This window comes from Girardinichthys multiradiatus, chromosome 7 (assembly GCF_021462225.1).
Source record: "Girardinichthys multiradiatus isolate DD_20200921_A chromosome 7, DD_fGirMul_XY1, whole genome shotgun sequence".
NCBI lineage: Eukaryota > Metazoa > Chordata > Actinopteri > Cyprinodontiformes > Goodeidae > Girardinichthys > Girardinichthys multiradiatus.
The window spans coordinates 28891984-28919276 of record NC_061800.1 but is presented as its reverse complement, the minus strand read 5'-3'; the positions used below and the strand labels follow the sequence as shown (position 1 = coordinate 28919276).

The 27293-nt window shown below is 40.1% G+C and overlaps 1 protein-coding gene and 1 long non-coding RNA gene across 2 annotated transcripts in view; one reads left to right on the top strand and one right to left on the bottom strand.

The window, feature by feature from the left end:
* Window positions 1-27293, top strand: part of LOC124870859 (sodium-driven chloride bicarbonate exchanger-like) — a 54283-nt gene that overhangs the window by 4424 nt on the left and 22566 nt on the right. The window contains exons 7-11 of the mRNA XM_047369687.1: window positions 3518-3642; window positions 5413-5454; window positions 20617-20698; window positions 24955-25107; window positions 25194-25332. Coding sequence (XP_047225643.1) covers window positions 3518-3642; window positions 5413-5454; window positions 20617-20698; window positions 24955-25107; window positions 25194-25332 — 541 coding nt within the window. The remainder of the gene's footprint in view (window positions 1-3517; window positions 3643-5412; window positions 5455-20616; window positions 20699-24954; window positions 25108-25193; window positions 25333-27293) is intronic.
* Window positions 25645-26382, bottom strand: LOC124871794. The gene is made up of 3 exons (XR_007039117.1): window positions 26236-26382; window positions 25807-26147; window positions 25645-25725 (listed from the first exon to the last, which is right to left on the bottom strand). It is a non-coding gene; the product is annotated as an uncharacterized LOC124871794 (long non-coding RNA).

The window sequence follows — 27293 nt, the reverse complement described above, 5'->3', positions numbered from 1 at the left end:
ATCCAACAGTTAGTTTATTTCATCATGTTGCGTCTTTGCCGAATTTGTAAAAGCGCTCATTTACGAAAATTAAACATTTGATGTCAATATGATGAATTAAAAGGATCCCGCTTGTTAAGGAATGCATTATTATTTCTCACTCCTGTTCTTTTTTTTTTCTCTTCTCAGACACGGAGCCTCAACAGCATCGTTTTAAAATAGAGAATGCTTTCCTGGCCTTAGATAATTTCAAAAAATATATGACTACATTAAAATGAATTAGCTGTCCGGCGATTGGGGAAAAAAAACAAAAACAAAACACCAAACGGGGGAATACAGTATTTGGAAGACAAATTGGGGAAAAGGGAGGAAATCAATGAATGAGGCCATGCATTGCCAAACTTAAAGCCATACTGGGGAAAGGAGATCTAAATATGAATAAGGTAGAAGTTATAGATTTGTATGTTTTAGTTCCACCCATTTTCCACCTCTTTAATTTCCTCACCGTAGATATAAAAACCAACAGTTGATTAAAGTGCTTTACAATTACACTGTAATAAAAATAAATGAAACACAGAAGAGTTAGCATATCTAACACAGTCATGTTCAATAAATTAGAATATTACTGAAAAGTTCATTTATTTCTGTTACTCAAGTAAAACACGTTATGTAGAGTATTTACACACAGACCGATGTTTTAAAGTCGTTATTTCTGGTAGAAACGTGGGCTTGATAAAATGTATGTTTCATACCTGCTTAAAGGTTGTTATTTTAGAAAGGTACTTTTAATCTGACAAATAAACCTCACCGGAACGCACATTCTAATTTATTGAGTATGACTGTATTTCAAAATTTTGTGGAGACGCCCCCCCCCCCCCCCCCCCCCCCGCTTAGTAGACAACACATAGAAAACAACAACAACAACAGCAAAACAAAAACAAAAGGACAGAAGTCAGAGCAAAGAATATTAAGCATCTGATTTCATAAATATGTTGAAATTCATCTTACTTTTAAATATCTTCCTTGTGGTCCAACTTATGTTCAAATTCTACTTTAAGTGGATTTTTATGTTCTCTGATTTGATTGACTTGGCAAAAAAAAAAAACAACAAAAAAAAAAAAACAACCAAAAAAAAAAAAAACTGAGCACTGATGTCAATGAATTAAAACAAAAATGTATTCCTAAATGAAAAGTGAGGCGCAATAAGCTCGATGTTCAGTTAATTAGCATTCAGTGAGAGGAAAACGCTCCCGGCTGTCAATAAGAGGTGTGGCATTTAGCTTGTCGCAGTGCTCACTCTGTCATCCTCAGGCCTTCCCAGCCATAGACAGCAGATGGCGATAACTTTATGCTGATCCTCAGCGTGTTCATCTTGTTCGCCAGGAGGCTATTCCAGAGGTACATCAATTTTTCTCCCATTAATTCAAGTTTGAATCAGGAATATGTTGGTTTGTCTGGCTCTTTCACAAAACTCCTCTGGATTCAGCTACACATGGAATGGTGATCTGCACCAGATGGCGATCCTTTACTATTGATGTCAGTCAAAGGGATTCACGCTGGGAGGAACACTCAAATGTTTTCAGTCTCAGTCCAGAAGCTGATGAACTCTACCAACACGCTTGTAAACACAGAACACAGTAATGAGGAATAAATGAAAAGCAAAAAAAAAAAAAAAAAGAAGAAACACAATGCTGTACTTATGAATCATATTGTAGGTGCCTTCTAATTTGTTCATGGCACATCTATTTTTTAATTTCTATTTGAACGTTGTCGTTTAGGTCTGACAGTTTATTTAAATGTATATTTCATTATTATTTTTTTTATTGGTTTTGAGTCTGTTTTTGTTGTTTATTGTTGTGTGAGACATGTTTGTAGCTGCTGCTGATACATTTGTGCTTCTTTCATTTTGATTTTTACATTTTCTTTTACGTTAAACCTGCTTCTGTTTACTTAGCATATTCCATTTTTTTTGTGATAAACATTTCCTGGTATTAGTTTTGGCCTTTTTATAATTCTCTAGAGTTAAATATTTAATAGTTAACATATTTTCAACCTGATTTTGTATGTGTGTGTGTGTGTGTGTGTTTATACATTTCTAACGATTTGACACCTTGCTTTGCATCAGCTTTTATTTGTCTATATTTTTAACGTGTTTTAAAGCATACTATCAGTTCCTAGCTTATTGATTTTTGTTTGTTGTATCTATTACTCTTTTAGAGTCATTTTGTAGCTGTTTTTGGTTGCTTAGACTCACTGAGAATCTTTCAGTCATAGTTTTGCGGTTTTCTAATTAGGTTGATTTAAATAGAAATTCCATTTTAAACAAGGCCTGCATTCACTTCTTGTAGCTAGTGCCTGTGATATTAAGTTAGTTTAATCTATTAATCAATCTGTGAATCTGAATAATATGCTATCAGTTAAAGGAAAATTTCAGAAATGGATAAAAGTTGCAATCTTATTGACAACTATAGGGGGCGCCACAGCCCCATGGCATACAAATCCTGCTCACTAATGGCTCATTTGCTGCACCACTAAGCAGTTGCAGCCTAGTAGAATATATGGCAAACCATTGTTGTATTTATTCAATACCATGAGATAAAAAAAAGCTTGAATAGTGTGATTTGATGTGCCTCGGTAGTCAGAGCTGAGATTTACGCATGACTCCACTCCTGAATTGAGTGTTCCACTTCTATTTATGTTTTAAAACAAATAAGTGAAAAATTTTAACATAAATGTGTGGGACAGTGGTACCTGGCTTCTAAAGTTGGAATGCCAACTGTTTTGTTCAATTGCTGCGCCACTAACCCAGCAGTCTAAAGCTGGAGTTTAGGCGGTCATTATTGGACCAAGATAGTGAGCTAAATAATTTGTTTTTCATCTGTGAGTTGCCATGCCTCGGTACAGGCTTCTACACCAAATTCAGTTTTATTTAGGCTGCGGTTTAAATCCACCCAAACGTAAGGGGTAAATGTGTTCAATTAATTATTTCGTGCATTCACCGCTTTTGCACAGGTTGCTAGATAAAAAACAAAAAACAAAATGATTTGTAAATTTTATTAAATTAATATGTATACCTGTGTTATCTGTGGAGCATGGTCGAAAACTGAACATTTTCCCCCCATTGTCTAGTTTGAATTTATTTTTTATTTATTTCCAACAAATGGAAATATGAGGAAAAAGCAGTAAATTGGGCACAGAATCAAGTATCACTCCAGCCTTACGTGCTAAACTCAACCATGTGAGTCAGAATCTATTAAAAACCAGCGAGATAAAAACTGGTTATGTAACCCAGGACCTATAGTCCTCTTCATCGAGCTAAACAGAATGAAACGCACCGATTTCTATTAAGTAATTGGTCTCGATCTCAAAGCATCCTGCTCACGTTTGTGCTCCAAACAATCATTTCACTACTGACGCATCCAGGACATCTGGCTGAGACGCGGTGGACTTTTTTCTTATGAACATCTATGAAGCGCTAATGATGAGCGAGGATCTGCCGACAGACATTTGAACATGTGACCGCTGTGTGGCGCCTCAGCCACCGCGACACCTGACGGGATTACACACAGCGGAGGTCTTCTTTTAGAACCGGATCACTGCCGATTGAGGAAGAGGATGGATACGTCGGAACAGGGAGCTCAGGTAGAGCCACTGCTGCTATCGGTAAAGGCAAACTGATTTTTTTGCATAGGATGCGTATTTTCAGCTGTAAACTTGTACCAGGCTGTTGAGTAAAAATGTGCTCTGTGATCTGTTGCAAAATGCCAGAAAAATTAGAGAACTTTTTTTTTAACTTCATAGACAGAAGTTGATATACATTTTCTCAGAATGTTGTAGTATTTGTTTTAAACTGTATGACTTTGGTGAAATGTTTAGGGTGTCTTTCCACTAGTTTTTTTTTTTTTTTTTACAAAAGTTTGTTGGAATGTTGTTTCATTCCTCCTGACCCAACTGCTGTGACTGAGTTAGGTTTCTAGGTAGTCTTGGTCATACACACATTCCCAGCACCGCCCACTATCAGGGCCTTTTTAAGGTCCATTGTGTAACTAATCTGGTGGTATAATTAGGGTCGTTGTCCATTTGGAAGACCCATTTCTGTCCAAGCTTTAACTTCATGGTTGATGCCTTTAGAATTTACTTCAGTATTTCCACATAATGTTTCTTCTTGATGATGCCATCTATTTCTAAAGTGCAGCAGTTCCTCGTACACATCATGATGCTGCCACTACCATACATTACAGTTGGGGTGTTGTTCCTAGGCTTGCAAACTTCCCTGTTTCTGCTCCACATTTAATAATGGTCAATGTGGCCAAGGACTTCACTTTTACTTTCCTCAGACGTACATCTCCAAAGTTAAGGTCTGCAATTGAGTGCATTTGCAAGCTTCTTATGTTGCTTTTGGAGTAATGGCTTGCTTGCTGAGTGGTCTTCTCAGCCCATGTTGATAAAGGACTTGTATCAACGTGGATGAATGTTTCACCTTTAGACATCAGAAAATTAAACCAAAGGATGAACCGGAGTAGTGGAGGACCACAATTCTCTTAACATGGTGGATTTCTTTTAATTTCTCCATGATGTCACACAAGGAATCAATGTGTTGGAGGTGTGCTTTAAAAAATATTCTCTGGTGTTCCTCTGTTTACCTCAGATTTAGCTAATTAACGTACCTGAAGCTTACGAAAGCCACATCATCTGTGCTAAAGTAAAGTCTCTGACTTAACATTCTTGCATTCAGAAAACAGAGATAATTTTGGTAATTCTAGGCAAATTTAGTCTGATTTAATATCTGACACTGAGAAAAAAAAGGTTATGTGTCTTTTTGTAGAGTTTATTTCGACATCTAGTTTAACTATATGCGATATACACACAGCTCAAAATGTGTACTAGTCGTCTTTTATACCTTTTAGATTACCGGGTCAGATGTAGTGAGTCAGACTGAAGTGAACTTATATGTACATATAGCGTACTCATGCAAAACAGACCTATGCCATACAGAGAATTAAAATAATCCGTATAAGCTTTATATTGGTTGAATTAAATAAATGTACTCCAGATGAAAGCCATAGGAGACTGTCCTCAGACACATAAATTCACATATACATCACATGCTCATCATAAATTGAGGAGATTTGACATTTTTATGCACTGGCTGTTTATATTAAAACTTCTGTAAGTGGAAGAGTGAGAATGTATTTTCTCTTAAGCTACTTTTAGAGCTTTGCTTTAGAAATGTCAGGGCATGCCCTGATCCTGAAAGACCACAAACAACTTAGTATCATGTTAATCTTTCCTGTACGTGTGAGCAAGTGAAACCTGACAGTGGAGAAGTTTTTCTTAGATGCATTCCTTGAAGATTAGAATTGTAAAATCAATAATAAATGTTTATGTTTAGCACCACATGATGGACTCAATCATAAATCTATTTTCTTCTAGGTTAACTCTTCACTTGCTTCATCAATCAGGCGAAGGAGCTTGGTGAGTTGTTTCTGGGATTTTTCTCTTTCTTTTTGAGGATTTTATTTTAAACTAAATAAGTCTATATTTTTAAAGTGAGACTGATAATTTTGATCATATTCTGAAATAAATCACAAAGATAAAAACAGGGGATTCACTATGGGATCCGCTGACAAAACACTGGCATGGACCAAGATGATTTGATGCAGCAAAAGCTTATCTCTATGTCTCTTCTTTAGAGGGCACACTGTTTTAAACCGACGTTCCTTTTTATGGCAGAATACTGCTGGGCAGCAGTGATCTAATCTATAATCTCACAATCAGAGAGTGGTGAAACTGTTTTTTGGATGCTCAGTCACAGATTCCAGTTGTTTGACACAACAGATGGGCTTCAGCCTTCATCAGACATGGTGTGAAGCAGGGCAGCAGGAGTTTGTTCAGAGCTTTTTAGACAGTGTCACATTCTGTGTGAACTGGTTTCACAGAGCAGGACAGAGAACGAGAGCACATGCATCCCCATACTTTAGAGGTTCCTTGGGGCTTCAATGGTCAGGTAGGGCAAGGTTTAATCTGGGTCCTAACATGAGAGATTTGTTGTGTAGGAACGAGCTTTCTGAAATGTATTTATACATAGCATACTTTCATATCTATAATGGAGATTTGGTATGTAAAGCAGCAGTACAGATCTCTGTAGTACTTTCTGAGCATCATGAGCCTGATAAAACTCTTAAAACTGATAACATTTGTTGTGTGGGGGGATTAAAGCAGACAAATGGCGATTCAAAGCTGAAGAACACCTTAAATAGCTGCTCAAGGGGTGGGGGAGCATGGTGATTGAGGGCTAGCACTACCGTGCACTCTTAACGAAATGCTGAAGTTGAAAGTAGAATCATCTAAGGATTACCATGCATTTTGTGCATTTTGTGCTGCCGCTGATGCTTTCAGCATTGCCATGGCCATCTGCTGGGATCAGATTCAAGCATGTGTCCCATCCTGTCGTATGATGTCTGCTGTGTGCTTTGTTAGTCCTCTAACATGATTTTTCGGGGTAAAAGCCGATCATTAGTCTTGAAAGTAGCAGTTTTTGAAATAATAGGATACGAAAAAAACTTTTTTTTTTGTATATTCTTGTGTTATCATAGCTCAGAGTGACAATAGTATGTGACCTTCTATGCTAATATTCTTGCTTATCTGCCCAGTAAGACTAGACCAATCGGTTGAAGATACAGTGTGGGTTAGAAGTTTATATATTCATCATTAGCATTGATTTCATTTGAATTTTAACTTGAAATTTCTTTTCTTTTTTTTTTTATTTACCGGTGAAATTTTCCCATAAAATTATGATAAAATATTTTTTACTTACTCAAATGAAATTGAGACAATGTGATTTATTGTGAACAGATCCTTTTTTACTGATTAATCTCTTCCAAACATATCAAAAATACAGTTGATCCACAAAAAAGGCAGAAAACATAAGCCACAGTGCATGAACAAACACCTGTTATAATGTTTGGTTAAATGGTTCTTCACTTGTCAACTCCATGCTTGTTGTAGCCATCCACAACTATTTGGCATAATTCTGGCTGGATATTTTACCATTTTTCTCATCAGAATTGGTAAAGTTGATTTAAATGAGTTGGTTTCCTGGCTTTCACGCATAGTTATTTTATTATTAAGAGGTTTGAAATTTAGGAAATTGTAGAAGTTCGTTAGCGCACTATATCCTGGCATGTTTATCGATTCCAAAACCAGTTTCTATGCATGTTTAGAATCAATGTCCTCTTCTAACATCCAACTGTTTCCAATTTTCCACCAACATTTTTTTGATTTGGGATGAAGTTAAATAATTTGGGAGTCCTTTGCTTTATTATTTCAAGCCCTAAACATAATGCTAATGCCACCATGCATGATAGTTATTCCATTATTCCTATTCTTGAAAGCCTGACCTTGAATCCTCTAAACATATTGGTATCATTTTGGCCAGACAGGCCAAACTTTGTTTTCTCTGATTATGAAACTTTTCTTCAGAAGACATTTGGCTTGTCCACTTGTCCAGGCAACTAAAAATTTCCGTCAATATTGAAGGGTTGATTTTGAGGCAAGAGGTTCTTTCTTTGTTAGTGTCCAGTCAGTCCATGTTTATGGAAAAGTTGCTTCATTGTGGACAGTAGCGAATTCCTGCCTTCCAGTTTGCAATAGCCTTATTGGCTTACAGGCTGTTCCTGGATTGTTCTTAAACATCCTAACCAGTTTTTTTATATCTGTGGCTTTGGCGTTCGAACAGGACAATGATCCTAAATACACATTACAATGGTTTTTGTGGTTTGTATGTATTTGAATGGATAAAGCAGGCGAACATTAAGTTTCTGAAATGGCCCTGAGCTCTGCCCTGTTAAAAATTGATAGACTGTGCATAAAAGCCAAATCCATTCCAGGAAACCAACCAGTGCAGTCAAATATTCAGCCAGAATTATGACAGAAATTCCTTGACAGCTACATAGGGTGAGTGGTTTCCCTGCAACTTGCTAAATGGCACATAATGAAATATTAGCAGTGGTACTTACTTAATTGATTTATTTATAAAGCACTTTAAAACAACCACAGATGTAACTGAGTGGCGACCCCTTTGGTTGAGAAAAAATTAAAACATAAAACAAGAAAGGAACAATTCAAACAAACAGTTAAAAACAACAAGAGAAACATTAAAACAATAAGGCAGAGTAAAAAACAAAAAGTCTCAGGTTGTGCCAAAAGCCAAAGAATAAAAATATGTTTTTAAAAGTGGACAGTGAATGGGCACATCTAATATGGAAAGGGAGGTCTTTCCATGAACTGGGAGCTGCAACACTAAAGGCTCTGTCCCCTTCGGCACCTCCAGGAGCAGCTGATCAGCTGACCTGAGGCGTCGAGCAGGAGAATATGGGTGAAGCAGCTCAGAGCGGTAAGACAGGGCAAAACCATGTAAACATTTAAAAACAAATAGGAGAATCTTAAAATGAACTCTAAAATGCACACACAGCCAGTGGAGGGAAGCCAGAGTGGGGAAGATGTGCTCCCTCTTACCTACTCCAGGTAGAAGCCTGGCAGTAGTATTCTGGACTGACTGGAGACGTTTCAGGGAGCACTGGCAGAGTAGAGAAAAAAACTATAGTCAAGCCAGGATATAATGAAAGCATGAATTGCTGTTTCAAGGTTTTGTTTTGAGAGAAAGGGCTTTACCATTGCCAGATGCCTAAGATGATAAACATAAGACTTGATCACTGCTCCTACCTGGCGATCTAATTTAAAATCTCTGTCCATTTTAAAACCCAAATTAAAAACTGTCTGCTTTAAATATGATGCCAAGGAGTATAAATCAACTGAGGGAGGTTCACAGGAGCCACTAGGACCAAACACCCTCACTTCTGGTTTTTAATCATTGAAATTTAGGAAGTTTAAGGCCATTGAGAGGGTTTGTCTTATTGCATCCTTTATATGAATGAATGCCGGATACTTGAAGCGCAAATTATTACTCAACTTTGTTGCATGTGATTGTAGTCGCTCTGGATCCAGTTTGAAGAGTTATGTCTGCATGTCAGCAAGACACATTAGTACTGTCTCTCCTTCCAGCTTTGCTGGGGACCCGTGTGGAAGAGGTCTGTTTGTTGGAACGTGGGGTTTTTATTCAAATAGTGATGTCAAGGGAAGTCTGCTGTCAATTCTGTTTCTGTTCCTGGCTGAGCTGGAAATAGGTTGCTGTGATTTATTTTGAAAATTCCAGAAAAGTTCTTACTGGCATTTAATGTTGTAACCCGTGGCTGGGTTCCCAACAACTGTATCAAAAGCAGCGGGTAGGTCAAGCAGAACAAGAACAACATATTCACCAGAATCATTTGCCATGAGGATGTCATTAAAAACTGAGTGAGTTTTAAAACCAGACTGAAAAACCTCCAAGATATTATGGTCGTCTAAAAAGCTCTTAACCTGAGAAAGGCTGGTTTTCTCTAAAACATTACAACTAAAAGGTATGTTATGTATATATTTGAGCATGTATTTGTACTTGTGAACCCGTGCTGATTAAAAAAAACAAACTAAAATATTAGCTCCACCTAATATTAATTCCTTCATTGATCTTCATGTCTAGACTAAAGACCTTTCCTGACATTCTGGCCATATACAGGTCCTTCTCAAAATATTAGCATATTGTGATAAAGTTAATTATTTTCCATAATGTCATGATGACAATTTAACATTCATATATTTTAGATTCATTGCACACTAACTGAAATATTTCAGGTCTTTTATTGTCTTAATACGGATGATTTTGGCATACAGCTCATGAAAACCCAAAATTCCTATCTCACAAAATTAGCATATTTCATCCGACCAATAAAAGAAAAGTGTTTTTAATACAAAAAACGTCAACCTTCAAATAATCATGTACAGTTATGCACTCAATACTTGGTTGGGAGTCCTTTTGCAGAAATGACTGCTTCAATGCGGCGTGGCATGGAGGCAATCAGCCTGTGGCACTGCTGAGGTCTTATGGAGGCCCAGGATGCTTCGATAGCGGCCTTTAGCTCATCCAGAGTGTTGGGTCTTGGGTCTCTCAACGTTCTCTTCACAATATCCCACAGATTCTCTATGGGGTTCAGGTCAGGAGAGTTGGCAGGCCAATTGAGCACAGTGATACCATGGTCAGTAAACCATTTACCAGTGGTTTTGACACTGTGAGCAGGTGCCAGGTCGTGCTGAAAAATGAAATCTTCATCTCCATAAAGCTTTTCAGCAGATGGAAGCATGAAGTGCTCCAAAATCTCCTGATAGCTAGCTGCATTGACCCTGCCCTTGATAAAACACAGTGGACCAACACCAGCAGCTGACACGGCACCCCAGACCATCACTGACTGTGGGTACTTGACACTGGACGTCTGGCATTTTGGCATTTCCTTCTCCCCAGTCTTCCTCCAGACTCTGGCACCTTGATTTCCGAATGACATGCAGAATTTGCTTTCATCCAAAAAAAGTACTTTGGACCACTGAGCAACACAGTGCTGCTTCTCTGCAGCCCAGGTCAGGCGCTTCTGCCGCTGTTTCTGGTTCAAAAGTGGCTTGACCTGGGGAATGCGGCACCTGTAGCCCATTTCCTGCACACGCCTGTGCACGGTGGCTCTGGATGTTTCTACTCCAGACTCAGTCCACTGCTTCCGCAGGTCCCCCAAGGTTTGGAATCGGCCCTTCTCCACAATCTTCCTCAGGGTCCGGTCACCTCTTCTTGTTGTGCAGCGTTTTCTGACACACTTTTTCCTTCCCACAGACTTCCCACTGAGGTGCCTTGATACAGCACTCTGGGAACAGCCTATTCGTTCAGAAATTTCTTTCTGTGTCTTACCCTCTTGCTTGAGGGTGTCAATAGTGGCCTTCTGGACAGCAGTCAGGTCGGCAGTCTTACCCATGATTGGGGTTTTGAGTGATGAACCAGGCTGGGAGTTTTAAAGGCCTCAGGAATCTTTTGCAGGTGTTTAGAGTTAACTCATTGATTCAGATGATTAGGTTCATAGCTCGTTTAGAGACCCTTTTAATGATATGCTAATTTTGTGAGATAGGAATTTTGGGTTTTCATGAGCTGTATGCCAAAATCATCCGTATTAAGACAATAAAAGACCTGAAATATTTCAGTTAGTGTGCAATGAATCTAAAATATATGAATGTTACATTTTCATCATGACATTATGGAAAATAATGAACTTTATCACAATATGCTAATATTTTGAGAAGGACCTGTAAATAAAATTCACTTAATCTGTTTCAATAAATTCAAACTAGTGCACCTAATTCTTGGTTTTAAAATGACTCAAACTGTTTTTTTTATTATGAAGGTATACCCTGAAAAAAGTTGCAGAGATAAATACATCCTTATCTGTGCATTCATATTGTTTGACGCCAATCATCTTGATTGGTGTTTTAAGCTAAATTTCTCAGGACTTGACCGATTATGACGCTTTAGACTATTTTGTGGAAATACAGATTAAACCGAGGGTAGAATATTTTTCCTTTATGTCAGATGTGTTCTTTGATGTGAGCATTGTTATCATGTAGAAAATGATCTGGTATTTAAGTATGAAATACAGGCAGTTTTAATCTGACCAGGAATATTTATCCATTTCCTGTAGTCAGATTATGAGCATCGGACCGGCCCATGTGGCGTTGCAGCTGTGAACAGCAGCTTCCTTCATTAAAATAATGCCTCAAGGGTCAACTGGTGGTTAAGATGGCTGGGGCAAAAGCCGGAGTCTAGCTTTTAGGATAAAAATACCTGCTGTGAGAAGTGCTATGACTTATTCCGCATTACTTTTAAATCCAAACCACTGTCACTCTAAAAATCAGACATATTTACACACTGACTGTCTAAATTCAGACTTTTCACATGCTGTTCAGATTGAAGGATGTTTTGCGCTTATGGTTAATTTCTCATGTGTTAATTTCTATTCCATCTCAAGTATCAAGTGTAACATGTAAATATAAGTGTAGTTTTTTTGGGATTTACGTCGTGCATCTCCTATAAATTAATAATCAGCAAAAGACCCTCTCGTGCTGATTGTTGTGGTAACACTATGGAGTTGGTGATGATTAAACAAACAAGATGTTAATTATAGAGCCTTGGAGGTGCTAGAAGGGTTTTGTCACCTTTTGATAAGAAAGGTTGGTAGTTTCCGGCAACCGTGTTAAAATTAGATGCTAATGTTGACTGAACAGCAGACTTTTTTGTCTTACTTCATCTGACAATGTAAAAGAATCCTTTATTTGCTTTACAAATTTAAAGACTTACTTGCAAGTAGGTATTTGTTTCCACCTCTTTATAAATTTTTCAAATCAGAACAAATCCTTATATTTCTGTGTAAATCTGGAGACGAGGCTGTACATTCACACTGAGGTGGACTCGGATAATTAGTTACCTCACCCTCCTCCTCCTCATGTACCACACTGATTATGTCACCTTTGTACTGATCGAGTTCCTCATTATCATGCCTCTGTGAGGTTGCACAGTTCAGCTCACAGTGTTCATGCTGAGTTTTGAATTTGTCTGATTAGTGTTTAAAAGCCTCCAAACCATTCCAAAATTTTTATCTGAAAAACAAACCTCAACAATAAACACATCAGGTCAAGATCTGTTTCATTTAAAGAAGTATAAATACGGATATTTATATGTTTTTGCACACTGTTAAATGAATAATAATGATTTCTGCTTTTATCTAAAGCTTTTCACCACCTCCTCACTGTCATTTCCTTTCACAAATGTTGCATAAGCATCCCAGTGAAATGTTGCTTGTTTCTAAGATCTGAATCATTTCAAGTAGATACAGTAGATATTCTTTCAATATACAATGCTTTGCAAACACATTCATATCTTGGACCATTTTCACAGTTTGTCATGTTACTACCACAAATTTCTATGTCTCTTACCGGGACTTGATTCAATTCAGTTTATTTATATAGCGCCAAGTCACAACACATGTTGTCTCAAGGCACTTCACAAAAGTCAGGTACATATATTCCAATTAATCCTAACCATTGAACAGTGCAGTCATATTCAGTTATTTATTCAAATTGGATAAAAAGTTTTTCTATCTAAGGAAACCGAGCAGATTGCATCCAGTCAGTGACTTGCAGCATTCACTCCTCCTGGATGAGCATGTAGAGACAGTGGACAGTCATTGGCGTTGACTTTGCAGCAATCCCTCATACTGAGCATGCATGTAGCGACAGTGGAAAAACTCCCTTTTAACAGGAAGAAACCTCCGGCAGAACCAGGCTCTGTATGAGCGGCCATCTGCCACGACCGACTGGGGGTTAGAGAGAACAGAGCAGAGACACAAAGAGAATAAAGAAGCACTGATCCAGGAGTACTTTCTATGGGAAGGAAAAGTAAATGTTAATGGATGTAGCTCCTTTAGTCGTTTCAACTAGAAAGAAAGAACAGATAAACTCTGAGCCAGTTTTCAAGGTTAGAGTCTGAAAGAAAGCACATAGAGTTAGTCACAGTAAAAGCTCAGTCAGTAGCTATGTCTAGGAGAAAGAAAGGGTTAAACACTGAAAGACAGGGCCAGGCCATGTGGATCAAGTTGTTGCCAGCAGAAGCTTGGACAATGCCGCACTCCAGAAAGGTGTCACAGATAGACACAGAGTCAGGCCAGGTGTAGCTTCTAGTAAGAGAGAAAAGAGAGAACATAAAGTTAGAAGCTGAAATAACAGCAAATAATGCAAAATTGGGGAGTAGTGTGAGAATGTAGCAAAGAGGGTGAAAGTGGTCATTATGTTGTCCAGCAGCCTAAGCCTATAGCAGCCTAACTACAGAGATAGCTCAGGATAACCTAAGCCACTCTATGCTATGAATCAGAAAAAGGCGGACCCAAGATTCAGCCAGACAGTACTGAAAGTTTAAAAGGTTTATTAAGCCACAGGAAAACGTCACACAGGTAACACTCCTCACAACCTCCAGGAATCACTGAGGCAGAAAGAGGAATTAGTGACTTGTAGTCTCTCCAGATTTTGCAGGGATCAGAAAAGCCACTAACCTGCTTTTGTCTTGCGTGGAACTTGAAACCCAGAGGGGAAACCTCAGTGGGCGGCAGTCGGTGGTTTCCACAGCACAGGTAAGAAGTGACTCCAGGCTGAATAATCCGAGGGCTAGGCTGGCTCAATAATCCAAGGACAGAAACAGGGTCAACGATCGGAACAAGAGGCATCAGGCAAGGGGCAGGCAGAGGCATAAACCAGATGCAGGAAACAAGGTTGACAACCAAAATCCAAATAGTCCGACAGGGAGCAGGCAGAGGCATAAATCCAAAAGGTAAGGCAAGGTCAAGAACAATGATCAGACAGGAAGGAACGCTGGATATCTACTCTCATGAATTGGCTTTCAAAAATCTGGCATTGTCTGCTTGTCAGAGTCGGTATATATCAGGGAAGACACAGGTGTATGGCATGCCACAGATTGCACTGCACAGCAGCAGCCACCAGGTGCATCTTGTTAGTCAAAGAAAACAACTTGTTTATCCTTTCGTAACTTTATTCCGCCATGAGCATTCCTCCAGAACAACTCCGACACCGCTACCTCCAGTAGCTCCACCTTCACACCCTCCCCACAACCCCCCCCCCCCCAACAAACAAAACAAAAACAAAGATACATACATTTTTAAGACTCATGAGAAAACACAGCCGTTAAAGATCTTTGTTAGAACAGTTTCAACCTGATAGAATGTGAAACATCTTGTGAATGAATTTATTGAATTTTCCAAAGGCCTTCATAAAGAGCCTTAAGAAGTGAGGTTGTGGATGCTCCCTTCTTTGTTAAGCAGTCTGCAAGTTGGTCTTTTGTTTGAGACCACAACACTTGATTAACTCTCTTAGTTTGAATCAGCTCTTTAATTGAACTGATTTCCAGCCGTAACCTTTTCTCTGCAACAGACTTAGTTGACTTAAGTGCATCAACAAGAGAGAAATTATCAGTCACACAGATTATAGGTGGAGGACATGCAGTACTACCAGTACTGAGTTCAGAAAAGAGTGTGGAAAGAAAAATGGCATTATCAATCCCCTCAGACATAGTAAGTGTTTCACCTGCCAGAGTGCTTCTGACAATTCTCTTAATTCTCTTTGACTGCCATGAAATGGGAGAGAACTGCCCATTGTCACCCATCAAAACAATGAAGTGCCCGCCTTGAGTGCCCCCATCTGAAAGATTTCCAAAAGATGCATCAGTAAATGTAACCATCTTTAAGTTACTGTCTTCCCCAATATGTTGAAAATTCAATTCAACTGACTTGGCCTTGAGCTTACACACAACTCTGTTTGCTTCATTAATGGTCTGTACTGTAGCATGTTTGAGACGAGATGCTAAATTACTAGCATCAAACATGACATCAGGCCTGCTCTGTCTCGCCACCCACAGAAGTTGGCCTATCTTAGATCTGAGCTGCTTTGTCTCCTTTTCGGTGAGAGGTGAAGCTGACTCTGCTGCTCGTGAGGGTGAGAGGTGTATGGACTCCAAGTGCTGAATGTATGTTTCTTGGTGTATTTGTACCTTCTTACCTTCAGTGACAAGATCTACCCCCACATAGGAAAAGCTATTATGTGCTTCACGACCGACATTAAACTTTGACCTCAGGTGAGGTATGACTGACTCTGAAAACATGTGTGATCCATCCCATATAAAATCATCAACATGACAAGCTTCAATCATGATGCTTTTTACCCTGTTATACCAATACAGTGAAGCATCAGCTAAACCATACACACATTTTCTCAGTTTCCAAAGCACACCTGTGCTCTTGGCCTCTGGAGGAGGTTTGATAAAAATGTCTCTGGACAGTTGCATTCCTTGTAAAAAGGCAGATTTAATGTCCATAGAGTGAAGTTCCCAATGTTTTTGACATATAACTGCCACTAGGAGTCTCAGTGACTCTGAGGCACAGGTTGGAGAGTCCTTTTGCATGTCAGAAACTTGTAGCTCCTCAAATCCTCGTGCAACAAGTCTTGCTTTAGGTATTATACCATTTTCAGTTTCTTTCAGAGTGCACACCCAACGAGTGGAGACACACTTTTGTCCTTTGTCCTCAATTTCTTCAAACACTTGGTTTTGTTTCCAGCTTATTATTTCATTTTTCTTTGCTTCATCAAACGACATGTCGTTACTCACAAAAACATCCTCTTGTGTATCCATATCCTCAGCATCTGCCTGGACTTGAAAATCCTCCAACTGTGACATATCAGCTGGTTCACTGTTGCCAGCCACTTCTGCCGGCTCCAATAGCTCCAAGTTAAACCAGTTCTTGTATTTCCCAGTTGCTTTGCCGGCACGCCCCAACACTTGAGCTTTTTGTGAGACACCCTCTGCATTTCTGAATGTCACAATTTGACCTGTCTTTATGATGGTATTCCCATTGTGCTGTCTCTCTGCCTCTGCATTTACAGGAGCAGGCAAAGGATGATTCTCAGGATTTACTGCAATAGTCTCTTCTCCTACATTCTCTTGAATGATATCCACTGTATGTTGTCCTTGAATGTTCTCCTCATTGCAGGCAATTTGAGGTTCTTCATTCTCGTGAGTAACTTTTCTCAATCTGAGTTGATGCACTCTGACACAGGTGCCTCCGTGTCTAACAAAAACGACTGCACCATCTTGACCAATCACCACTGCTGGTCCTTTCCATTCTGGACAATCCACTCTTTTGTAAAAGACTTTGTCTCCAGTTTCATATCGCTCGTCTATGGGTCGCAGCTGCTTCTTTAGTGCTCTGCGTATCCTTTCTGAACATTCCGCTTCTGTAAAAGCCTTTCTTGCAGCATGCAGGGCTGAAATATGCTTGGCAATCCACTTGCTCTTGGTGGTGCCCTCTAGAGCTGGAGCTTTGTCTATTAATACAGAGGGTAGGTTGGGATTCTGCCCGAACACCAGCTGATGTGGGCTGTATCCATGGACACTCTGCATAGAGTTCTTTGCCATAAGGGCCCAGTCCATGGCAATGCTCCAGTCACATCCAGTACTTGCTTTGACTTTCAGTAGGATCTCCGTCAGAGTTTGATTGTGGCGCTCTAACAGTCCATTGCTCCATGGACTGTAAGCAGGGGTTGTCTTAACTTCAATATTAAAGTTCTCGGCCATGTCTCTCACTTCCTCGTTATTAAATTCACCACCATTGTCACTGAACAACGTTTGTGGTGGGCCATGTACACTGATCCAATCATGGATAAAACATTAGACTATTTCTGAAGACTTCTTTGTGGTTAAGACACTACCAGCACTGAAACGGGTGAACTGGTCAATAATGTGTAGGTACCAAACCCCAGGTTCAAGTTCGTGCAGATCTACAGCAACTGTTTCATTGTATGTAGATGCCAATGGTAAATCGACAGCAGGTTTTGGTTTGGTCTTACAATATCTTTGACACACATCACACTGGTTCACAACCTTTTTCAGTAGGCTGTTGTATTCTGTGTCCTTGTTACCAGAACCAGTCAAAAGTCTCTGTATTTTATCAGCAGAGGCGTGTCCAAACTGTTTATGAAGTTTCTCCAGAACTTTCATCTTTTTATTTGTGTTCATCTTGTCTGTTATAGTCAGTATTTCTTCCTCAGTAGCTTCTAATAGCTTATCAGAGTGAATAACATTTCTATTTTCACTGTCCACAATGTCCACGCAGTAATGACCTGAGCTAGTAAAGTCCAGTTTGACAGGCTGGTTGAACATCACTGCACTGTCCCTTTCCATGTCCAAAACTGTCCCTGCCCTTTTTAATGAGGTTTTACTCAGAAGCAGCGGGATGTCAGCCGGTACTACTTCAGTTTCTATATTACACTTTGTGTTGCCAATTTTAGCAGGTATCTTTACCTTTTTTATGGAGTAGACGATTTTTCCATCTCCAAACTTGAAGGGCCTGTGACTCTGTATTTCTGTCTCTTTCATACTCTTCACACTTTTCTTTTGTAATACAGTACTGTAGTTGTCCAGCCACTCTTGTCCACAAACTGTCCTGGTGCAAGCAGTGTCAATTATTGCAGAGCCAAAACATTCTGTCATGAATATTTCGGCATCTGTTGGTGATTCTTTGGTGTACAGAGTTAAATTGCACTCTTCCACGTCTTTTGTATCATCAGCAATTTTAACACTATCAGCTTTGTGCGGACAGTTTTTAACCCAGTGAAAAGTACTTTGGCACACTGCACATTTCGACCGTCGTCCGTACTTATCCAGCGGGTTTGTACCGGGCTGTGGTGTGTTGGGCTGTGGAGTTTTCTGATGGGGACTTTGCCGCCAGTACTTGCCTTTTTGCCGCCATTGCTCCGTTGCAAACACGGACTCCTGTCTAATGCCTTCTCCTGCCGCTCTCTGCTCTCTTTTTTTGCCAAATATTCTCTTCAAAGCGGACTTCATAGAAGCAAATGTTACATCTGAGCATGCCGTTAAAGCCAGCTGTCTGTCCATCATATCCAAACATGCAGTGTCCAAAAGCTTAAAAGCCAAAACTCCGTCAGGTAGCTCCATGTTGTATTTTTTCATGCGCGAGTAACGCTGCTCGAAATCAATAATATAGTCCGCCATCGACATGTTAACTTCTTTTATGATTCGATCAAAATCCGAGTACGCCTCATAGATCCTGTCCTTTTCCTCTTTCAGGAACAAGTCATCTAGTTTGGCGAACAATATAATCATTCCAGTGTCTTTATTTAGGTCGTCTACCGGAATTTCCATCGCCGTGTCCCGCGCTCTTCCAGACAGCGCCAGGGCGACTGCAAGCGCTTGTTTCTTTTTTTCCAAATCCGTAACTGTCGTCCAAATGTTGACTTCATTCTTCCAGCTTTCGTAAGGCTTTCCTTCTTCAAACGTTGGCGGAACTCTGTAGTTACTAACCATCCTCTGCTACCAATGTTAGTCAAAGAAAACAACTTGTTTATCATTTCGTAACTTTATTCCGCAATGAGCACTCCTCCAGAACAACTCCGACACCGCTACCTCCAGTAGCTCCACCTTCACACCCTCCCCACAACCCCCCACAGTGCCCCTAGCGGATGAACATGTAATATGAACCAAACAAAGGATTAACACATCTAATCTGCTGATTGCAGCCAGGGAGACAGGGTAGAGCAGACGTGCCAAAATCATAACACTCTAACTATAAGCTTTATCAAATGTTTTAAGCCTAACCTTAAAAGTAGATAGGGTGTCTGCCTCACGGACTAAAACTGGGAGCTGGTTCCACAGGAGAGGAGCCTGATAACTAAAGGATCTGCCATATGATGTGATGGACCAACAAAAAGCAGTGTAATTTAAACACTATATAGAGCAATGTTGAACACATCATCTGGAAATTTAACGAGTATGACACAACTGCAACCATACCAAGACAACGCCGTCCATCTAAACTGACTGGCCGACATGAAGAACATTAGTCAGAGAAGAAGCCAAGAGGCTCATGGGAAACAAAGCAAACGTGGACGAATGTGTTAAAATCAGATGAAACCAAAATTAAACTTTTTAGCCTCCAATCAAGGCACTTTATGTGGTAGTAATCTAAGCTTTTAGATTCTGATCTGAACACACCATCCCCCTAGTGAAACATTGTGGTGGCTGCAACATGTTGACGGAATGCTTTTCTTCTGCAGAGACAGAGAAACTGTTAAGAGTTGATAGTAAGATGGATAGAGATAAATAAAGGACATCCATGGAAGAAAACATATTAGTAAATAATAAAAGACTTGAGCCTGGGTTGGAGGTTCACCTTCTAGCAGAACAGCAATACCAAAGCAAAATTATGCGTTAAAATGGCCCAGTGGAAGACCAGGTCGAAATTCAATTGAGAATTTGTTTTTTCTAAGACTTGAAAAATTATGTTCACAGACACTCCATCCAATCTGACTGAACTTGAGCTATTCTGCAAAGAGAAATGAGCAAAGGTTTCAGTGTCTACATGTGCAAAGACATACCTAAAAAGACTCACAGCTGTAAGTACTGCAAAAGGCAGTTCTACAAAGTTCTGTCTCATGGTGGAATTTGAATACAAATGCATGAAACAGTTTTTTTACAATTATGCACTACTTTGTTTTGTTTACTGATTGTGTTGTTCAACTATGAACAAAACCGTTAGTAATGCAACAATTGTGTAAAATAAAGTTTCAAAAAAGGACACAACAATAATATTAATGTATATTGTATGATATTTTAAATGCAAAGAAAGTGTTAGCTTATTCTTGGATTACAATATTTTTAAGTACATATTAAAAAGGACAACATAAGGAGGCCACAGATCTTTTTCAATGCAGTTTTTAAAAATAAACAGACTAGATGACTTTAACAGGGCAGTATATATCACTGCAACTCAATCTTCGTGAATAGAAATGAAACAGAAGTAACTGGAGGTAGGTCTTATATGGCTCCTATCTAAACAAGGATTCTGTTTGGACCATTTCTTCTCAACATAAAGACATGCAATTAGTTTCCAAGGTTACTGTGATATCCAGAAGGGGGTTAATGTGTTTGTTCATAATGCCCTCAGCTGAAAGGGAACACCATGTCAACAAATATTTTATTTAATGCTGTTTTCCAGGCTACGTTGCCGGAGTTGCATTTCTTCATCTGTTTCTTCATCTTTAATTCTGTGCAAATTTTACTTAAAATTTGTATGTTTTTGCGGATTTGTCTTACAGAGGAATGATGATGAGGCAGTGGTGGATCGGGGAGGAACACGGTCCCAGCAGAGAGCTAACTTTGAGCAGGAAGATTTTGAAGGTAACAAAAAGCGCAAAGCAGCAAGCTGCTGCTGCTGCGGAGTCCACCCACTCTGTCCTAACAATTGCTGTTTTCCCTCTTTACAGCTTTTTATGCTGTTAAGAGAGGAGCAGAGTAGGAGGCAGGAACTGTGGGTGAGCTCAGTTTGCATCAGTAATGTCATGATCACTCAAAGAATAACAAAGAGACTGAACAAAGATACAAGTGGGGCTGAGTATATTAGGATGACCAAAGATGAGTTCAGTTTTCTTTCTCTGCAAAATGGGATAACAATAAAGGCCTTTGAAGCTTCAGCTCAGCTTGTTTTTTAATTATTGTTAATAGTTAAACAATCTGTCCTCCATTTAACAAAATATCTTTAGATCATTTGTGCATGGAGGTCATTACACCATGCTATGGCTAGGAGTGCCCCCCTCCCAGAAACAGTTTAGAGAACATGCTAAAGATTGCGTCAGAGTTTTGCTGCTTCAGTAGATCACGGAACAGCACTACAACATGTATTGATCAGGCGTAACATTATGACCTCTGACAGGCACTGCGAATAAAGATGATTTTCTCTTCATCATGGTACTTATTATGGTGTGGGATATATTGAGCAGCAAGTCCATTTTTACCCTCAGGATTGTTGTGTTAAAATGTTAGAAGCAGGAAAAATGGGCAAGCTTGAAAATTTGTTTGACATGGGCCAGATGACTGGGTCAGACCATCTCCAAAACCTTCAGTCCTTGTAGTGGTCTGCAGTGGTCAGTGTCTTTCAAAGGTGGTGAACTGACAACAGGATTTTCAATGTGGGCTCTCTTTCATCAGGATCATGTGCTCTGCCACAAAGTTGAAACGGTTAAAGGAGCACAATTAAAGAAAAACATTTGGCCTCCAGATTTCTCAGATCTCAATCCAATCAAGAATTGGTGGGATGTAATAGGAAAAAAAGCCTAATCCATGGCCTCATGCAATTTACTTAAATGATCTGCTGCCAACATCTTGGTACCATATACCACAGCACACTTTCAGGGGTCTGTTATGGATCCTTTCTACTAGTTCCTACTCAGCGCAGTTAGGCTCAACTCGCTTTTTAGGCCTTTCATTAGTAATGGTTATGTTACTGTTTTTAGTGTTTGGTTGGATGCGGTTTCAACCGTTCCGAAGGTGCTGAAAATATGATGTCAGAAAACTGTCGGTCACTGATTGGATTGGGGTCGGTGTCACAAGTCACAGCATTCATATTATAAAAACCAATATCTTTTCATCTAGCTTGTACCTTTCGGGTTGATACCGCTCCATGGCTTTAATCTCTTTCCTGTACTTATCCACCGAGCTTCGTTTTGCTGCCCTCAGCCTTCTCTTGGTCTCTTCTATCACTCTGAGGCTGACAAGAGTCATAAATTGAGCAGCAGAAGAGAAGACACATGGGACAGTGGTGAAGCTTTCCAGGAGTGCCTTGCCTACCAAAATTACTCCAAGAGCACATCAAATACTCACAAAGATCACAAAAGAGCCCAGAAGAATATTTAATGTACTACAGGCCTCACTTGCCTCAGTTAAGTTTGGTGTTTCAGGACAAAACAACAACAATGAAAGTGAGTAAAAATGTGATCTATCACTTTAAGATAAAAACCATTGCTGACCAGAAACAACAAAAAGACATGTCTCACATTTGCCAGAAAACGTCTTGGTTAATGCCAAGACTTTGAGGAAATTATTCGATGGAATGATGAGACAAAAGCAGAACTTTTTGAAAGGTGTGCATCCTATTACATCTGCCTAACAGATGAGAAGAGAACATCATACAGGCAGTTTAACATAATAGTGGTAGTTTGAAGGTCTGGGGCTTCTTAGCTGCTTCAGGTTCTGGATGATTTGCCACAACAGATGGAACAGATGGAAAATCATGAAGGAGAGTCTTCGGCCATTAATTCATGACCTTAAGCTCCTCTGTATTTGAGTAATGCAGCAGGACACTGATCTAAAACACAATGGCAAATCCACCGCTGAAGCGAAAAACAAAGAAACAAAATAAGGATTTTAGAGTGGCCTACTCAAAGTTTGGTCTTAAATCCAATTGAGGTGATCTAGCAAGACCTTAAACAGGCTGTTCATGTTTAAAACCCGTTTGATGTGGCTGAATTAAAACAATTTTTTTTTAAACGGAAAACTGCATATATACAGGTCCTTCTCAAAATATTAGCATATTGTGATAAAGTTCATTATTTTCCATAATGTAATGATGAAAATTTAACATTCATATATTTTAGATTCATTGCACACTAACTAAAATATTTCAGGTCTTTTATTGTCTTAATATGGATGATTTTGGCATACAGCTCATGAAAACCCAAAATTCCTATCTCACAAAATTAGCATATCATTAAAAGGGTCTCTAAACGAGCTATGAACCTCATCATCTGAATCAATGAGTTAACTCTAAACACCTGCAAAAGATTCCTGAGGCCTTTAAAACTCCCAGCCTGGTTCATCACTCAAAACCCCAATCATGGGTAAGACTGCCGACCTGACTGCTGTCCAGAAGGCCACTATTGACACCCTCAAGCAAGAGGGTAAGACACAGAAAGAAATTTATGAACGAATAGGCTGTTCCCAGAGTGCTGTATCAAGGCACCTCAGTGGGAAGTCTGTGGGAAGGAAAAAGTGTGGCTGAAATTGCTGCACAACGAGAAGAGGTGACCGGACCCTGAGGAAGATTGTGGAGAAGGGTCGATTCCAGACCTTGGGGGACCTGCGGAAGCAGTGGACTGAGTCTGGAGTAGAAACATCCAGAGCCACCGTGCACAGGCGTGTGCAGGAAATGGGCTACAGGTGCCGCATTCCCCAGGTCAAGCCACGTTTGAACCAGAAACAGCGGCAGAAGCGCCTGACCAGAGCTACAGAGAAGCAGCACTGGACTGTTGCTCAGTGGTCCAAAGTACTTTTTTCGGATGAAAGCAAATTCTGCATGTCATTCGGAAATCAAGGTGCCAGAGTCTGGAGGAAGACTGGGGAGAAGGAAATGCCAAAATGCCAGAAGTCCAGTGTCAAGTACCCACAGTCAGTGATGATCTGGGGTGCCGTGTCAGCTGCTGGTGTTGGTCCACTGTGTTTTATCAAGGGCAGGGTCAATGCAGCTAGCTATCAGGAGATTTTGGAGCACTTCATGCTTCCATCTGCTGAAAAGCTTTATGGAGATGAAGATTTCATTTTTCAGCACGACCTGGCACCTGCTCACAGTGCCAAAACCACTGGTAAATGGTTTACTGATCATGGTATCACTGTGCTCAATTGGCCTGCCAACTCTCCGGACCTGAACCCCATAGAGAATCTGTGGGATATTGTGAAGAGAACGTTGAGAGACTCAAGACCCAACACTCTGGATGAGCTAAAGGCCGCTATCGAAGCATCCTGGGCCTCCATAAGACCTCAGCAGTGCCACAGGCTGATTGCCTCCATGCCACGCCGCATTGAAGCAGTCATTTCTGCAAAAGGATTCCCGACCAAGTATTGATTGCATAACTGTACATGATTATTTGAAGGTTGACGTTTTTTGTATTAAAAACACTTTTCTTTTATTGGTCGGATGAAATATGCTAATTTTGTGAGATAGGAATTTTGGGTTTTCATGAGCTGTATGGCAAAATCATCCGTATTAAGACAATAAAAGACCTGAAATATTTCAGTTAGTGTGCAATGAATCTAAAATATATGAATTTTAAATTTTCATCATGACATTATGGAAAATAATGAACTTTATCACAATATGCTAATATTTTGAGAAGGACCTGTACATTTATTTTCTTGTGACTCTTTAAAGGTGTGGGGCTTCAATGATATAGCATTTGATCTTACATGCCTTTAACATTTATAGTTTTCATTGTGTCAAACTGAAAGGAGAGCAACAGAAAGAGAAGAAACTATATGAGATATCTGCATAATTTGCCATTATTTCATTGCACCTGAGAAGCCACACATGCCTTTCAGGACAGCCATCTGTTTCAGTTTTCTTATTTCACTAGGGCAGAAACACAAAACTCCATATGTGGATATTACAAACTGGTTTCAAAACCACCCTACCAGCAGATGAGACCTGATTAGACAAAGATAAAATACATCAAAAGAAGCACAGCAAGCAAGTCTGATTTGTTTCCAAAACGTCCTTCTGGCAGAGGTTCTTATGACCAATAACCGCCATCAAAGTTGAATAAACCCACCTTCACACAGAAACTGTTCATTATTCCTGCATTAACCATTTTGGGATTTGTTTCCAGGCCACAGGACTCTCTACATTGGGGTCCATGTCCCCTTGGGCAGTACCAGGAATCGTAGCCATCACAGGCACCGTCACCATGGAAAAAAACATTGGAGGAGGAGCAGAGAGCGAACCCTTCCCTCGGTGGGGGGAAGAGAGTCTCCACTTTATGGTAAAGGCCACAAATTCACTTAGTCTTTCTTTCGTGATGTTAGACAACATTTTTTATATCTTATGATTCATTAAAATTCCTGCCAGACACTCCCTCCCAGCGGGTGCAGTTTCTGCTGGGGGCAGAAGACGATGATGAGGAGCACCTCCCCCATGACCTCTTTACAGAAATGGATGAGATCTGTCTGAGGGATGGAGAGGACTCTGAGTGGAGAGAAAGCGCAAGGTGATGTTAATGATCATGTGACTACATCCACACATTACAGACCCTCACAAAAGGTATTGGAACCCCTTGAATCGTTTTCACATTTTATCATGATAAGACCGCAAAATTAATAATGTTTTTTTGTGATATGACCAACACAAAATAGCACATATTTGTGAAGTGGAAGGAAAAGAGGCAGCATGGTATTTTACAAATCAACTATGAAAAGTGTGGCATGAATTTGTATTCATGCCCCCCCTCCCCACACCTCTAATTAAATAATAATGGGGTTTTCTTAGACTCTGAGAGACACAACCACAAGGACCAAGACAGCGTTTTAACAGTTTATTAAGATACAGTTTCTAAGGTCGGACTGAAACCAGGACTGGAGCAGCAGGCAAGATCGGGATCTCTCTAAAGGAAGAAACAGAGGCTGTAAAAAGCTCAGGGTGAAAGTGGAGAAAACGCAAAGAAGTTCCTTTGAGTCCGACTTACAGGGGGTGAGGTCTTGGGTGAGGCCAAGGGGAATAATAGGTCTTTTCCACGGTGGCTTGAGGCTGACAGGAAGTGCACAGTTCTGTTTTGTTTCTCCGCTCGCGTTTCTTCTCTTCCAGGAAACTCCACAGTAGTTGGAGAGTTAATGTTGGAGAGTGGACAGGCAGGTTGATGATCCTCAGAGGTTAGGTGGAGGCGGCTCTTGAGAAGCTGGGCTTGGAAACAGAGTGGAGGCTCAGGGCTGAGGCGTCAAGGCTAGAGTTCCCACACTCCTCTGAGCATGACACGAATGAAAACAGGACACCAGAAAGATTCACAGCCTCCTTCGGAAGAAAGTAGATCTGCAAGTCAGGGGAGAAAACAAGGTGATCAGAGAAATTTGCTTAGAAGCAGGACTGCAGAGAAGCAGAGGTCTAGCTGTTACCACACCAAGTGAGAAAACACGCTGACACCTCCCTCTGGGTTTCCACTCCATATGAAGCCCAGCTGATTGCTCTCAGATGAGCTACACCTGTGCAGTAGCACCTGCCAGTCACACCCTACACAGAAGAAACACAGCACACGACACAGCCTGCATGCAGCCTGCACACAAACCACCGTGGATATGACAAGAGGTTTTAAGGAGAGTTAAGTCCTAAAACAATATCCAAAGCTTCGAACAACTCATAGAGCACTCTTCAGTTTGTCATCTGAAAAAGGAAAGAGTATGGCACAACTGCCAGTCAGACAGTCAGTCAGTCAACCTACTAAATCATGGCCATCTACTGAAACGGACTGGCTGGGCAAGGACAGCATTAATCACAGGAGCAGCCAGGAGAGCTATGACAACTCTGGAGGAGCTGCAAAGATCCACTGAGAGATGAGAGGACAACAAAACACATTCACTCCACAAATCTGGCCTTTATGGAAGAGTAGCAAAATGAAAGCCATTGTTAAAACACAGTCATAGGAAGTAAGAAGGTTTAAAATTTGCCACAAGCCATATAGGGGCCATAGCAAACAGTTATTATAACTGTGGGGATGTTTTTCTTAAGCAGGGACTGGGACGCTGGTCAGAGTTGTTGGGAAGATGGACAGAGCTAACTACAGGACAATTATACAAGAAAACCTTTTAGGGGATTTAGACTAGGGAAAAGGTTCACCTTCCAGGATTAAGAACCCTAAATTTACAGCATGGTTTAGGTCAAAGTGTATTCACTTGTAAGAATAACCCAGTGCACAAAGTGTTGTTTTGGGGTGAAAATTACAAATGCATGCCACACTTGGGAAAAACATAACATACCTTGCCCTTTACTTTATTTAAAAAATGTACAATGGGAACAGCGTCAAATCAGTTTAAGCAGAGCAGTCATGGTAGCAATTTATCAGATTACAGATTATGTCTAATGTTTGTGTTTCAGCAGCTTGTTCTTGTATTTTCACATTATTTCCCTATATTTTATCAGACACCTCTATAAAATGATGGTGTACTGTTGACATGGTACATA